The sequence below is a fragment of the Caloenas nicobarica genome, chromosome 4, assembly GCF_036013445.1.
Source record: "Caloenas nicobarica isolate bCalNic1 chromosome 4, bCalNic1.hap1, whole genome shotgun sequence".
Lineage (NCBI taxonomy): Eukaryota > Metazoa > Chordata > Aves > Columbiformes > Columbidae > Caloenas > Caloenas nicobarica.
In genome coordinates, this window is record NC_088248.1 from 27152045 (window position 1) to 27167965 (window position 15921).

At 38.0% G+C, this 15921-nt stretch overlaps 1 protein-coding gene across 7 annotated transcripts in view; it reads right to left on the reverse strand.

The window, feature by feature from the left end:
• LOC135987984 (bifunctional methylenetetrahydrofolate dehydrogenase/cyclohydrolase 2, mitochondrial-like) overlaps nt 1–11573 on the reverse strand; it is a 51155-nt gene extending 39582 nt beyond the window's left edge. For 3 of the 7 annotated variants that reach the window (XM_065633439.1, XM_065633435.1, XM_065633440.1), the window contains exons 1-4: nt 11437–11520; nt 11127–11151; nt 3066–3250; nt 1577–1699 (exon numbers count right to left, since the gene is read on the reverse strand). In XM_065633439.1, coding sequence (XP_065489511.1) covers nt 1577–1699; nt 3066–3250; nt 11127–11140 — 322 coding nt within the window. In that variant the 5' untranslated portion in view covers nt 11141–11151; nt 11437–11520. Of the gene's footprint in view, nt 1–1576; nt 1700–3065; nt 3251–10219; nt 10301–10809; nt 10855–11126; nt 11152–11436 lie in introns of those variants that run through there. The other 4 variants (XM_065633434.1, XM_065633438.1, XM_065633436.1 and 1 more) reach the window with 3 other exon arrangements.
• Between the last annotated feature and the right edge of the window lie 4348 nt (nt 11574–15921).

Genomic DNA, 15921 nt, shown 5'->3' on the forward strand with positions numbered 1-15921 from the left:
GTATAAGAACAGACTGTCGTGACCTGATATCCTCCTCAATAAAAAACCCACATTTCTGCAACTGATACCTAACAATTCTACCAAGTATCCTCACGAGTAAAACACGTGACAAGTGACATCTCCCATTTCTGGGAAACAAAAGAGTGGATGGGGAATCCAGTGGATCCATCTTTTTCCTTTGCTATACACTTCAGCCAGAAAAATTTCCACCCCTAGGCTGTCGGTGCTCGATCTTTTGCACAAGTTCTTATTGCTGAAATAAAATTTTTTAAAGTTACCTGTTTCCCCTAATCTATTCTTAGTGGGAGAGATGTTTGTTCGAAGTAAACCAACAGCATACAATCAGCTTCCAGAGCTGGTTACTCAGTGTCCAAGACTTCAGCCTCCTTACTTGTGTTATACTTCCACCTTGTGGCAAGGGGCTGATTTCAGTTAGTTTTCACATAATACAAAGCATTAAAACTTCCAAACCATGAACCCTAACTTTTATTACAAATATGAACAAAACATATCAACCTCTTCCTCTGTAACACTCAGCACCTGCCCCAATTTTTGCTGTTTTGCAGGTATGAAATGAAGGCAGTTCGAACTGCCTGAAAGTGAAAACCAAAGCTACAAGTATGTGTTAAGTAAAGAGCTTACCTAGAAACAAAGTTTCAACTTCACCATCCTGAGAGATACTTATAAACAGTAACCCCTGCGGTCCCAGCTAGCCCTATAAATCATGCCTATATAGGCCATAAAGACAGCTCCTGCCCTTCAGAGCATACAGTCTAAACATACAATAAAAGACAATATTTGGAAACACAAAGACAGGGGAGGCCAAACATGTCAGTCAATTTATTACAACAACTCTACTAATGTAGTTATCTCTCCATTAGGAAACATACAGTGGTTTAAGTAAATTGACTTCCGTAGATTTAGATAAAGAGCTGCAAGAGTTATCACTGACAAAATACCATCTTGCCAACTGCTGCCACGTGATATTTAAGTGAGATTGTATTACAAATTGGAAGGAAATTATAAACAAAAATATAGTACCGGTTTTTAAGACCTTAACACAGAGCTCATCTGGAACATTAGGGACAGCATAGAAAACAAAAAAAATGTTTAAGGCAAAAACTAGAACCACTATGAGAAAGGTCATAGCACCATCTTCTAGATAGCATAACTTGGCACAATATAGGGTATGAAAATATGGCAAAAGTCTTGGAGTTAAAGGCAAAACATCACAAGACAGTTAAAAAAAAAGCAAACAAAAAACCAGAGAAATAAAGCGGATAAAGCGGGGAGGTGAACTCCTTGAAATAGCATTCTGATTGAACTGAAAAAAAAGGCAAGGTTGATAATATGAAATTAGTGTCATTATTTAATTTGCTTTTTTTGTTGTTGCTGTTTAAAATGAACTGCAAGCTAGTATACAACAAAAAAAATGTATCTCGACTAGTCCTTCATTGTGCATGTCATCTTTCAAGAGCTTCTTGGGTCACTAAGATACATTCGCAATGCAAAATTGTCAAACTTTTTCCTCTTACATTAAGTGTATATGACAAATGAGAAAAAAGATGTCACCTACCTGGGAGAGGTAGCTGAACTAATATACCACTAACTGTTGAATCCTTGTTGAGTTTTACCATCATATCTAAGAGTTCTTCCTGAGAAATGTCTTTAGGTCTCAGTATGACCTCACTAGAAATGCCTGATAAAAAACAAAATCAGAAGACCTATGTTAGTATCAGGAAATTTTTCTATGGACAGCTTAGGAATTTTGCCTACAAATCTCTCTGATCCTTAACAACCGTCTTAAATAACCATGGAGGACTTGCTAAAAATTCTGCTTTTGCCACCTGGTCTTTAATGCTCTACTTCTAGATGTCAAGTACAATCTTACAATGAAATACACAGGAAAAAATAACCTAGAATAGGACACAGTAGCTCTAAAATTCAACAACAGTTTAGAAATATTTGGAAAACAAAGCATGTATCTTTTCTACAAGTGTGCTCTTGAGAATTACAACTAAAAATGAGCAGAGCAACCTACACTACCATTACCAGCACTTTACGTGATAACTTCTCTACTTCTGTGGGACAAAACTTGTTATTTGAAAAGAAAATTTTTCAAGTTACTTCACAAGACTGCAGTTCCAGTGATTGCAACAACATTAAGTTCGCTGTTTAGGCTATGATACTCTTTCATTTGGAGATGAGATGTCGTAGTGACTGGGATTTAGCCCAGGTAATCACTCAGCTTTACTGTTCAGTTCCATTATGTCTGCAACTTTGCCCTTCATATGCAGAGCTGTGAAACCTGGGGTTTGGATTTACTTGCCTGGCTTTACTGTGGACCTAAAGCACGCAACAGGATGGATATTACATGAGATACAGCAGATGTACATGAAGATTGACATTATGATGAAATTGCTGACAAAAAGAAGAAAAAGGCTCTTCTCACATCTTCCTGTGAAAGTGGTTACTTAACCACTGTTCCTATTAACTCCAGGGCAGTAGGGTTTGCTACCACAGTTTGAGGTAGGCTGAAAAGCTCACATATGAAAGAGGGAACCTAACAGGTACTGAAGAGGAAAGCTCCATAATAAATATTTCACAATCAAAAGGATATCAGAGTATCTTGCAGTAACAACTAAAAACTTACACAATTTCTCTCTTGTTATCTTTATCCACCAAGCTTCTCAAAGACAGTTAGGACACTTAATTGTCAAAAGGCTTCTCTAGTGTTTTCCTTTAGTTTCCAGTTTCTAACAGTAAGGGTGCAAACTATTTCCTAACAACATTTAAAAATACAGAATTAAGTTTATGGCCAGCATTCACATGCCATTAAAACTACTTTCTACACATATCAATGCAACTCCTTTTCTTTAGGTTCCTCAGAGAAGATGAGGAAGAAAACAGTGCCAAATTAAATGAAAATACAACAGGGTTGCCCCGCACTTCTTGTGTGTGTTTTTTCGTTTGGTTTTGTTTGCTTGTTTGGGGTTTTTTGTTTGTTTTTTTTGAACAATACCTTGTGCTTACCAAAAGATCATGTCTATTGCATGAAAACATACCTACAGCTGCAGCTGCTTTTATCTTGTTTCTGACATAGATATGACTAGCTGGATTGTCTCCTACCAATATGACAATGAGATGAGGTCTCTTGTTTCCAAAGGATATCCATGATTCTACATCCCTTTGAACTTCTTTCAAAACTTGTTTAGCAATCTTTGTCCCTGAGATAATGGTTGCTTCATCACTAGAAAGACAAAAAAGATACACAATATTTAAGTCTAAAATTTCATAAACAAGACACCTCCCATGTTAAATACTTGCAAACGCTTTGATTAGTTAACTTGCTAGTATTTCAAATATTATTTGAAAAATGCTAGCGCACTGCAAATCCACTTGGGGAAAGAAATGTTTGTCAGGTCTCTTATTTGAAGAGCAGGAATGTGCCATTGGTGCATACAGAAAAGGAGCTCACCTGCCACACCCCACTTTCCCACACATAGCCAGCCTGCTTGAACACAAATTTCCTTCAAAAAAAAAAAAATCTATTTGACATTGGATTATTCACACTATTCTTCTGTTCAAGCCTAGATGACACTACTTCTCAGCTTTCTTGGAACTTAACCCATATAAGCTAATGATGACTAATTCAGGAGCTTCTGTTCTTTCATTTCCTGATTTTCTAGTAACATCCCTCTACCCCTCAAGCAGCACTACAGCAGACATACATCCTCCTTGGGTCAAGGGCCCATAACCGTTACCCCACCCATGTAAAAAAGCTGAGGAAAACTGAATCTTGTGCCTTCAACTTGTCCCAGAACTCCTCAGCCCTTCTCTTTCCCTCTATCATTGCTACGATCATCACCCCAACCAAGGATGTGGAACCCACACACACACCCCACCAACCCACAAGAAACCTCCAGCATGTATAAATTTCATATGCTAAGATATTAATTCTTTTTGTATCAGATAAGCAGCCTTTAAATACTAACTTTATTGCTTGGAAGTGATGGTGCTTGTGGGAGAGAAAGAATGAAGAATGACAAAACTTTAGAGCAAGAAATTCTGTCACTGATCTGGTTTAAAACATGGTATGTTGTAAGATTCAAAACCATAATTTTAGGCAGCCAAATCTTCATGACCAAGGAAGGCATGGGGAAGGAAGGTAGGGAGGGAGCAGCAGCAGCAATGACACCACACAGGACAGGACACCCACAAAACCACCCAAAGTCACAGACTATTTAGGGTCTTAAATAAAGTAATTGCCCAAACTTAACCTCTGTATCTGACTGATAGATTAAGAAATCCACTCTACATTTTAGGTTACTGAAGAAGGGTTCTAAGAGGACTCTGCCAGATCAGGAACAGCAAGATATCAAAAGAACATTTTTCTGTTTGAGAAATAATGGTATCCAGCTTTCTAACTTCTACTACTGCTCAGTCTCTTCAAATAAATCAATAACTTGCAAGCAGTGAGATGACAATCCACAAAATGTTTTTTAAAATAAATTTTATTTCAAATGGCATACAAGGTAGACCTTAACAGTACTCCAACAGCACCACAGAATGGAAGTCAAATTACTTAAGATTACAAATCCTACCCTACCCCTTGAATGACACTTTGGTGACAATAAAATTAAGACTCACCCTTTAAGGGCTTTAACAACTTCCTTTATGAAATTCCTATGCTCACCTCTACCAGCTAACTGCTCAAAGATCAAGTGCCTCTCCACTGAACAGCACTTCTCTAAGAACTATTTTATTCAGACCTCCCAAGTGACAGCTTTGTCTTAGTCCAGTTGTTCTCCTGGTCTCTGGAGACTTCTCCATCTCCCTGCCTGTCTGCTCACTGTTAAGAATAGATTCTTATCACCTCGTACATATCCATGGGACATATTCTACCACGGTTTAAGCTTTTAAGCTAGATTCTACATTATGTCCTTCACTAATTGAACCTCTCGTCTTCTAAAAGAAACTCCAAAAATTAAACATAATACATAAATACAGTTAACAGTGTTCCTTGGCAAAATTTTTGGATACTATAACAAGAAAGTAAATACTATTGTATCTGTAAAAATGAAGTAAAATAATACCAACTCCCCAGAGGGAGAACTACCAAGACAGATACGAAGTTAAAGTTCCTAGTAGACAAGTTCACCCCTCTTCTAATGAGCACAACTGTGCTGCACTGTAAAAAAACACCCCACGCTCCTGGTATATCAGCTCCTAACCAAAGACTGTTGACTGACTACTTGATCTTACTTACTAGACAGTAAGTCTGACTATGAGAGGGTTTCCCCTCTGCAAACACCCTTCACTTCCTTCTGTAAGATGATAAGCTTTACATGTATACACACAGATTGTAACTCCTGCTTTGAATTAAATAAATTAATTCAACATGACTACCATTTCTAAGTGACATAGTTTAGGAAGAACTCCAGGTGAGTTATAATGACACCTTGTTGGTGTCATTGCAACTCAAAAAAAAAATTACAGTGCTTAGTATTAAAAGAAGAAAAACAAACACACCCTGCTGATACATTTATCCACGTATCAGGAAATTATTAGAAACATACTTAGCGTGCACACACACAAAAAAATAATACCTTGTCACCTTCAATTTTACACCAGCCTTAGATACTTACCAAACACAAATTTCTGTACTGTTTAACTTAAATACATATCTGTAAAGAAAAATAATTCAGCCAACAGATGTGGTTTTATCATTTTCCTGTATGGCCTGCTCTGTATGTGCTCATTTTCAGAGATGTCTCTTCATCACATTCACTACTTATGTTTTAGCTATACATGCCTTTGGCACAAGACACTTCTTTCCATGTACTCATTATGCCAAATAAATAATTAATGCTCAACTGTGTACCAATGCCATATGTATTTAAGATTATAAGGACTTAACAATATTTTGGTGGCAAAAAATATTTTCAATCCATATAAATGCTATATCACATTTCAATGCTATTTTTACTCTAAATGCATTGCCAAAGGAAAGCAACCGATCTTAACTGCATGCCTCTTCCTTAAAACCTAGCCACAGGCTCATTGCTTAAGTGTAAGATATGTCCTCACTTAAATCTGACCATTCTCACCCCATCATGTTCAATCTTCTCAGTCATCCACAGACTAAAAACAAAGCAAATTGAACAGAACAACAGAGCTAAAGTGCAAAAACACATATTACCTGCCTCCCCCCGCCCCCTAAATGCAGAACAAGAAAACTCTCACAGAGGTTAGAAGCTAGGACAAAATGCATGTAATGCATCATAGCCAGGAGGCACCGTGAAAAGGCTGTTCAACATTTTGAACTTTCTGAAGACAACGTACAGTAAGTTCTACAAGCCTAAGTGAATGTTATTTGTAAATGACAAAAAGCTTGCCTGAAAACAGAAATGTTTCCAGTTAAGGCTACTCTGAAAAATTAATACTTTGAGGCTGCTCAAGTGTAGAAGATGAAAATGATTCCAGGTTAGTTCACAGAGAACGTACAGAGGAAAAAAAAACCACAACATTCTGATAAAACTTTCATTCTTTTCTTTGAGAACTGACCACAAATGACAGAGCAACTGAAATTATCAAATTTTGGTAAAACAAGAGTGTGAAAGGTCAGCTTTGTATCTTATAGAGTTACAGATAAAGAGTCTATTAGGTTACAAATGCATTGTTATTTTGTTTAAGGACACTTTTTTGCTAATCATCCTCTAAGTTTTACTACTTGTTTAAGGCAAGAAAGCTCATAGCTGATGATCATACACCTGTCTTGAGCCACATGGGCTCAACCACCCATAGTTTACCAATATCAGTACAATGTCAGCAGTGCAAATCTTTTTTGGAACACAGCTAACAATTTTTATAATGGGTCACAAACCAAGTGTCCCAGTAGTCACAAGTTCCATGCTATCAAAAGCACTCTACATATCCACTAGGTTAACTGCACTGAAAAATGCCATCACAGTAACCAGGCTGTTAATATTGCTAGTGCAAGAACCACCATTTAGGTTTAAGTGTTCATCATCTCTCTTATATTTCTTAGCACAAGTTTTCAAATAGATTTGAAAGCTTACGCCACCTTCATATATAGCATATGTATTCCCTTTTTTGTCTTCCTTGAAGACCACTTCGTTATCTAAGCAAAGTGTAATAGTTTTGTTCTAACTCAGCTGGCACCGAAATTCTTACAAGGCCAACATCAAGGGTAAAACAAACATTACGTTACTTAGAATATCAAGATTCTTCTCTTCTACATGGTTAGGTATTCCACAATTTGGAGATATTCATGCATTACCACTTTGCTGGTCTACTTTATTAAATTTAAAAAAATGCACAAATACAAGTACTTAGTGTTCACACTTAATCATCTACATTTCAGTTACACAAATTGAAACCTCAACACTTCAATATCTGGTACAAGTGAACGCAATCTAGCTATGTCCTAAAATGCTTTCAGTGTTGATGACAATTTATTTCAGCTGGTCATCATTAAAGCAAGACAACATACTGTTGTTCTGGCGAAATATTTTAATAAATGAAATTTGATCACCATAACTGATTACTTCAATCTTACTCCTAATATTTGGTTACTTCCACTTATTTTCTGTGTCAAGCAAAGTTAAGTATGTGACATTATTTTACTGCTATTTTCTATGAAGCATTTTTTATTTCTCTTCATCACTATTAGTTCTAATGTTCTAACTTCATCTACAATTCTAAGACAAGGGTACAAACTCAGTATATTGTGGAAACATGATTTATCTGTTATGTAACAGGACTGTGTGTTCAGTTCCAAAGACAAACCTCCCAGGAAAGGAGAGAGAGGGGAAAAAAAAAAAAAAAAAAAAAAAAAAAGGACCTAGTAGATTAAAAAATGTTTGATGCAGTATTAGGAGAATAAAGGCTCAACATACTTCAGCAGTAATCTTTCTCTTTGCTTGACCACTCCAAACATCCAGAACAAAAAAAACATTTCAACACCCTCTACAAATATGTATACTTGAAGCTTTAAAGTGCGCATGTACACTAACAGGTTTAACATTGATATTTAAAATATGTTGAGTTAGTTTGTCATGATGAAAGTAGTTCAAACTCATTTGCAAAAACTATAAAGAATTCTGGTTTTATGTCAACATTGGACTGATTTTCAAAGTGCTTTAAGTCTTTAAGGGGATGAATGAGTCAGCACCTGGAACAGCATTCAGGAAAAACCCATCATACTCTCTGGTCTTAAATCAGTTCTGCATTCTCTCTATGACAAGAAACTACACAACTGGAGTAAAATAACATGTGATTAATGCTTTGTTATAAGATGCATGTTGGTCTGTTTATCAGCATACTCAAACACGAAAAATGTTAACAATTCAACACACTGGGAAAATATCTAAAAGCCAGCAGACACCATACTATGTTTAAACCTTATTGACCCATGGATAGCAGAGCATTAAGGATTTTTAAATATCACCCTAGTGGCATATGGAAGAAATGCACAGCGGTGAATTTGGAAACAACTTCTTTCATCTGCTGGTCTTGAAGACAGGACTAAAAAAAAAAAATCCAAGCAGCACAAACTGCCAGAAGCATCATCCTACCCACAACATAGTTAATCCGTTTATTGAAAAGAACTCTTTGCTTAAATAAGATAATATTTGTAAGCTGTTGCCAGCACTTCTGGAAGAAACCAACAACTTTCCACACATTTTAACTGGACCCAAAACAACACCACAGCCTTCTTGCTAGTACCTACCAAACTACTGAAAGAAACTTGTTAAAATGGCAATGGCTAAAAGCAAACAAACAAAAACTTCCTGGGTTTAGATGCAAATATTAAAAAGGAAACCAACCAGGTAACAATGCATTGTCATTTACCATTCCAAACAGAGAAGTTTCTAGGTCTCCTTCTTTCAAGATTATTCTCCATCCCTCATGACTCCAGAAATCACCTTCCTCAAAAGAAACAGCTGCACTGACATAACTTTTTATGTAACATATCTGATTTATAAAGTATTTCATTTTTCTCAAGCACATTTCCTTAAGAACCTACTTTCTGCTACACAGTCACCATCTATTCAAAACACATTTTTGAAGTCTCTGGATTAACTTCATAACCATTAAAGTTTCAAGCTGCTTCTCCAAATGTGATGCATAAAGTACTGAGAGCTTATCAGGGAAGGATGAAGCAGCAGCCTACACATACACACCTGCTGCCAATACATACTTAAAATCAGCTCACCATTGTTACAGGGAACTAACAATTAAAGGGTTAACCACATAGCAAGGGCCTAGAGTTTTGTGTATTATGTTAAGACACAGAGCCTCATTGAATGCAAAGATAAGAAGTTTTACAGAACCCAGATGTAACCTGGAGGAGACGAGACAACAAAGATTTACAGCAGAAAGGAGGGCATCAATCTGGTTTCAACTGACTTGGCAGTTTAGGTTTAAGTCAATTCAGCATACCAAACCGAAGGTAAAAAGTTCACAGTGACAAAGCTGAAGGAGCCTTCATCCAAAGACCCCTCCTCAGTGATGAAGCTGAAGGAGCCTTCATCCAAAGACCCCTCCTCAAGACCACCAGTTGACACTGCGCAGGTGCAACAGGGAGGGGTCAAGGAGAGGACTATGGAAACGATTTCCTGGGACTCATTTTAATAAGAAACGCCTTCTCGGGGAAAGGTTATGAATATGTATAGCCGTACCTGGGTTTACTATGAATATGTAACACCTTGCTGTATATAAGCACACCTTCTGTTGTTAGAAGGTGCGCGCAAGATTAAAGGAATGATCCTTCACGCACCCGACGTCGAATAAACATACCGCTTTATAACCTTGCGAGTTGTAAAGTTTTATGACTTTATAGGTTGTAAAGTTGTTTCCACACGTCACCTTCCAATTCTAGCAACCTCCTGAACATATAGTTTTTTAAGCAAAACAGAGGTCACTTTGAAAACATCTGTGACTTCCTGAATTCAACTGTCATTTGTCTTCTATAAATCAGCTAGTATTTTCATATGTGAAATAAATATCAAGAATACTTCACTATGGCTCGGTTAATACTATCACATCTGTTATTCATACCTTCAGAACTCTGTCTCAGCAAAACCGCCCAGTTATAAAGTTAACTCTCATGGGAGAAAAAACAAACAAACAAACAAACAAAACCAAACCCACCCAAGCTTTACATATATAGCTAAGGAAAAAATACCAATACCTTGACATTTCCGTAGTTGCACTATAATGCTCTTCAAAATCTTATTTGCAAGGCTTCTCAGGGAAAGAAAAGTTTGCACAACTGTCAAATATGAGAAAAGCAAATATTGTAATATGTTGATGCTTTTCAGGTTTAGAATCTAGACAGTTCCTTCAATGGAAATATTAACCAAGAACTACACAAAAAAGTAAAGCATCAGCTGTACAGAAAAGCTATGCTTCCAGCAGGCTATCCAAGACCCTGAAATTACAGAGTAAATTATTATTTTTAATTTCATTCAAATGAAGGCTTGACCAGGTGTTATGACAGATTTAATAAGTGTTATTATGCCATCCTGTCCCACTATCATTCTACCCACTCATGGATGCTTTTGTTCTGAACCTTGTGTGAGTTAGCAACAGAACAACTCACATACCAAATCCTTCTTGTTAATGCATCCAGGACGTTATGGAAACAATGAAGTCTGCTGCTATTTTAGCAACAGCTCAGCTGAAACCTTCCCCTCCACACCCAGACAAGCACTTGTAGCGGCTATGTCACAACACCAACATGAGAGATTCAAGCAAGCCAGTATATCAAATGAAACGCACGGGGTAACAAAGTCAGGAGACCAGTCCTTGCTGTGTTCAAGTATGTCCTGCTCACTCCAGGGATCCAGCCTTTCAGCAAACACCAGCAGACCCCTTCACACTGCAGCGCTACATGAGATATAGTGACCATGTGTTTTTAATTTTAAAAAATTATTTTAATTCTTAATTTTAATTATTTGTTTATTTTTTCAAGCACAAAGCAACACCACAGTATCACACCACCTGCATTTCTGAGGACAGCAAGATGCAATGGGCTGCCACAACCACGTGTCTTCCTTACAGACAATAACATTATTTCACAAAGATTAAATACTCACCTACAACCCACCATCACAAATAATCCTAGAAAAAAAAATATAGGAATTCTACATAAATCAACTGAGTTGCTCTTCGAGGTATCAGGAGCAAGCTCTCCCCTGCCCTGCCCCGCCCCCCCTCAACGACCGGTGCCCACTCAGCCCGCCGCGCGCTCGCGGGCTGCCAAGGTGACCGTTAAACGGCCGCAGCGCGCGCAGCGGCGGCTGCCCAGCCCGCCGTTCCCCTGAATGCTTCTCGCCTCATCGAAAGGAGGAGAAGGAAGAAGAAACAGTGAGTGAGTATGAAGACGCCCCGAGCAGTGCGGCATACCTGGCGGCGCTGCAGGGGGAGCTACTGGTGCTGTAGTCCACCCGGGGCGCCGGGAGCGAGAGGGCTCGCCATCTCCTCAGCGGCGTCAAGCCCGAGCGCAGCGCGGAGCAAGAAGAGAAGACTGCGGCCGCCGCCATGTCTGTTCCGAAGGAAGCACCGCCGCAGCCAAACAAGGAAAGGGAGGAGCCAGGGAGAGTAGCGGGCCCGGGGCCGCGCCGGGGTGTTGCTGAGGGCGGAGCGGTGCCGCCGGTTTTCGTGGAAGGGATGGTGGGCTTGGGGCGCGAGGTGTGTACACCGCCCGGTAAAATTGAAAGGGTGGGCCGTGACAGCGTCTCCAGGTAAGGCGCATCTGTGGGCAGGCCGTCACCCGTGTGATGGCCCGGGGCTGGCAGACCCTGCCCCGGGGCTGGCAGACTCTGCGGGTTTGTGTGCTGAAAGGGCGAGCAGCATAGCCCCTTTCCACCTCATGCCACCCTTCAAGTGTTTCGGCGGATTGTGGTGGGAACCTCTGCAAATGATGATGCAAAAAGCGGTTTTCGTCTGCATCCTTTGATTTGTGTGAATTTCTGTTCCGCCACCGACAACGTGTTCCCGCTCCCGACACCGAGTCAGAGCTACACACACAAACATCAAGTCATAGTTCTTAGTTGCACCCTCGTGTTTTCCCAGGGGAAGCCTCGTGGACTCCTTGCAACTTGCGTATTAGTGCTTTCTGTTTTGGTCTATGGCAGATTTATCACTAAAAACTGTGGAAAAAATTCCTCTGTGCAGAAAGGAAGAAGAAAACTGCAGATCTGAAATAGCATATACAAAGCATGCCAAAATAATGTCAACCTTAACTGCAATATTGAGTCTACTGACAGTTGGCAAATTCCTTTATGAAGCTGGTGAAAGCTTTGAAAAGATGCAACAGATTACTGAGGCTGCTGTTTCTGCTATGGCACTGGCAATTTTTTAAAATCAGATCACCGTCTAGCATGTATGTACTGCATTCATTATAGAGCTTTTTTTAAAATGTACACTTACCGAGATTCATTGACACACATACGCTGGTGCTTACTCCCATGATTCTTGTTACTACCCTGTTTGGAGAAAAATGAACGTGAGGATGTAGGAAGTACCATGAAATTTTACAGTCCTGAACAGATAGCGGATCTTTAAGATAGAACAAAAATCTTCAATGCTAATCTACCCTATCCAGCTTCTAAAGAACTGAATATTATGAATGTAAATTGAATATTTAAGCTCATTTATATAAAAACTAGCCATTTTTTAAATGTCTTCTCTTTTTTTTTTTTAGACCTGTCATATCTATGTTTCCGTAAAAGCAGAGATGTTCAAATACAGATAGATTTAATGTCTCATTCAAGTTTTTAGCTGTATAGCATTAACTAGTGCTTTGCTTAGACTACTTAGCATTCCCAATTGAATTATTCATATTCAGAAATTTAATGTTTCTCATTTTTATACTGATCTTAACTCACTAACATTAAGATATTAAGCCAATGCTTATATATAGATGATATTTAAGCTTTCGTTTAAAGCAAAAAGGTTTTAATGATTACAAAGCCAGAAGTATAACGATGCATCCTCCTTTACCTGCAGGCCACTTGATGCTGACTCTGGATAAGTACCAAGGCCTCATATTTGTTCTGAAACTGTTTGTTTTATTTTCAGGGAATACTGTTTAATTTAATTGTCTTGATCATTTGAATTTCTTTCAATTATTAGACATTGCCTGGCAACACAACCTAAAGCAAAATGCTGACACTTTATATGGTAGTGGGCAAAGGAATTGTAAATAATCCTGAAAAAGAGAATAGGTTACTTGAAGGAGGTGTATATATATATCACAAAGAATAGGCAAGGTATTAAAAGAAAAAAAAACCTCATGAAGATAACAGAAAACACAATGGGGAAGTGAAAAAAATATCAGTAGTCCTAAAAATTTGTATTACAGAGAAGATAATTCTGTCAAAAGTTTCTTTCTGTCTGATATGAAAAAGCTTATCCACTCTTTTTTTTTATGCAAGGTTTGGATACTTACTACAAAACTTAGAATTGCTGTTGTTAAAATTTTCCACAAAGAGAATATCCACCACATATTTTTCTACCAAATTAGTACACTAGAAAAATGCAGTTGTGTTATAAATGCTTTTGATAAAATTTGCTGTGCAAATTGTGACAGAAGAACTGCTTTATTTCCAAAGTACATCAGTTACAAAACATTTGACAAATGTACGTGAACATATTCTTACATTCAGTGATGCTAAACACAAAAAAAAACCAAAATGAAGTTACCCATTATCTTTTATGCAAAGTCACCTTTTGTGTCAGTTGAATTCCTGCTATTCATACTGACCTCTACAGACAAATAAAAATAGGCTTTCAGTAATATGAAGATGAAACCTTTTTTCTTGACCTGAGCTAACTGCATATATTTTAGATCCTATTCCTATTTGGAACTTTAATATCACAACTTAAAAAAAAAAAAAAGCAAAACACTGCAACATTTTAAATTAACTTTCACACTAATCAAATTGCACCATTTTGGCCACCTCAGCTCTGACCTTGAAGCTATATCTAGTCTTGCACATCTTTAAAAATGCTACCAGCATCCATCATTCACACCAAACTAATATACTCCCTTTTCATATCGTTCCTGAAAAAAAAAATCTGAAAGAGTACCACTGCTACAATAATATTTATAATTAACAGTTTGCAGAGCATAGCCTACAAAAATGACCACCTTACTATTGCTAAGGATCGGCTGAAGACATTATATAGAAAATGTTATGAAAATGCTACGATAATAAATAATAGTACGCATATGATCCACAAAAATACACTGAAGAAATTACTACAAAGGATAAAACTGAAAATGTGCAATTTGCTTTGCATAACAGTTAAAGCAGAGTTAGACATTGACAGCTGTGAAGAAATGCAGCTTTGTGTGCACACGCTAATGGACTATATCTATAAAATACTGTCTAGGGCATTAACAATCTCATCAACTTAAAATTATCTCAATAATTATTTGTGTGTGAAGAGCAAGTCAGACATGGTTGTAGCCATATCACTGTTCTCTCATCTTGTGAAAACCTATATCGGGAAATATTGCTTTACAAACAATTTTGTTAGTAATTTCTTTTTATATCCTGGGAGAGTATTATGTCTTTCTGTCCACTTCTCCACTTTTTTCTTCTCTGTTTTGTCTTCCCAGCTGCTGGAAGGGGTATATTTGTGTAAGACAAAGAGGTTGAGAAGAAAGGTGAATCACCTCCTGGTTTGGAGTCTTAGTCTAGGAAAAAAAATAGTTCAAGAAAAACATAATTTAAGAAAAAAAAAGTCACCCTTAGGAAGATTTGTACTTTAAGGAAATTTATTTGCTGTCTTTTTTTACTTTCTAGCAGTCCTACCCTCACCCCACCCTCACTCTCTGTTTTTGAAGGACACCAGGATTCGGGATGAACATAGTATTCAGGATGAGCATATTACTGTATTTGAAGAAACTCTGCCTGAGATCCCATGATCTGATATTTTCAGCACCTGCTGCAGAGTCTGCTTTAATGGTATATGTAACCTGGACCTTGACAGCAGAATACTGGGAATTTGTGGAATGTGAACAAAAGTGAGAGTCACAGTTATTGCTGAAGTCAGAAGAGAGACTAAAGAAAAAAAATGCGTTCCTGATGTATTTAACAGATGCAATTTTTTGCACCTTGATCCAACATCACAACTTCTGGTTTGTGTCTGTGCAAGTTACTATGTGCCGTGACTCAACTGAAGTACGCATCATCAGCATCAGTAATCTGATCTGTACCTTCTTGTTGTGTTTATATATAAAATCTGTGAGTGTATTAGGATAGTTAGAAAAGCGAGTGCTTGCCCTCCCTAGTTGTGTCTGCCCCATGGGAAGGTAGCCACCAGGAGGCAGGCAGCCCACACATTAGCCTTGCCTTGCCCTGCTGCTGCCATCTTTGGAAATACACCACTTGGGATGCCAAAGTTCGGTTTGAATGTCATGACAAGCATTAGTGATGGCCTTAGCTACATCTGCTGCTATGTAGTCATTATTCTCAAATATAAAATAAGAGCCTCTGGCCACATCACTTGTTTTAATAACTTATTTTCCCTTTTGACCTGCTTCTGGATGATGGTGTCAGGGAGACAGAGTCAAACAGGAGAACAAGTTCCGTTCACCATAGCTGTCAGCTGCAATAGAAAACACATATTAAATTGTTCTGTGGGAGATGAAAGAGAACTAGGTTGAAGATGGAAATTCATGTTTATGCTTTTGAAGATAAATATAGACATCAAAACACAGGCTCAGATACACAGTTTTGAGGCACAAACTGAAGAAATAAATACCCAGCCAATTCTCTTTTAATGAGAGTTTTTAATCTTAGTTATTTTGGCATCCCTTTCTACCAATGTCAAGACAGTAAATCAGTGCTCTCAGAGTGCTAAAGTTTATGAATAGAT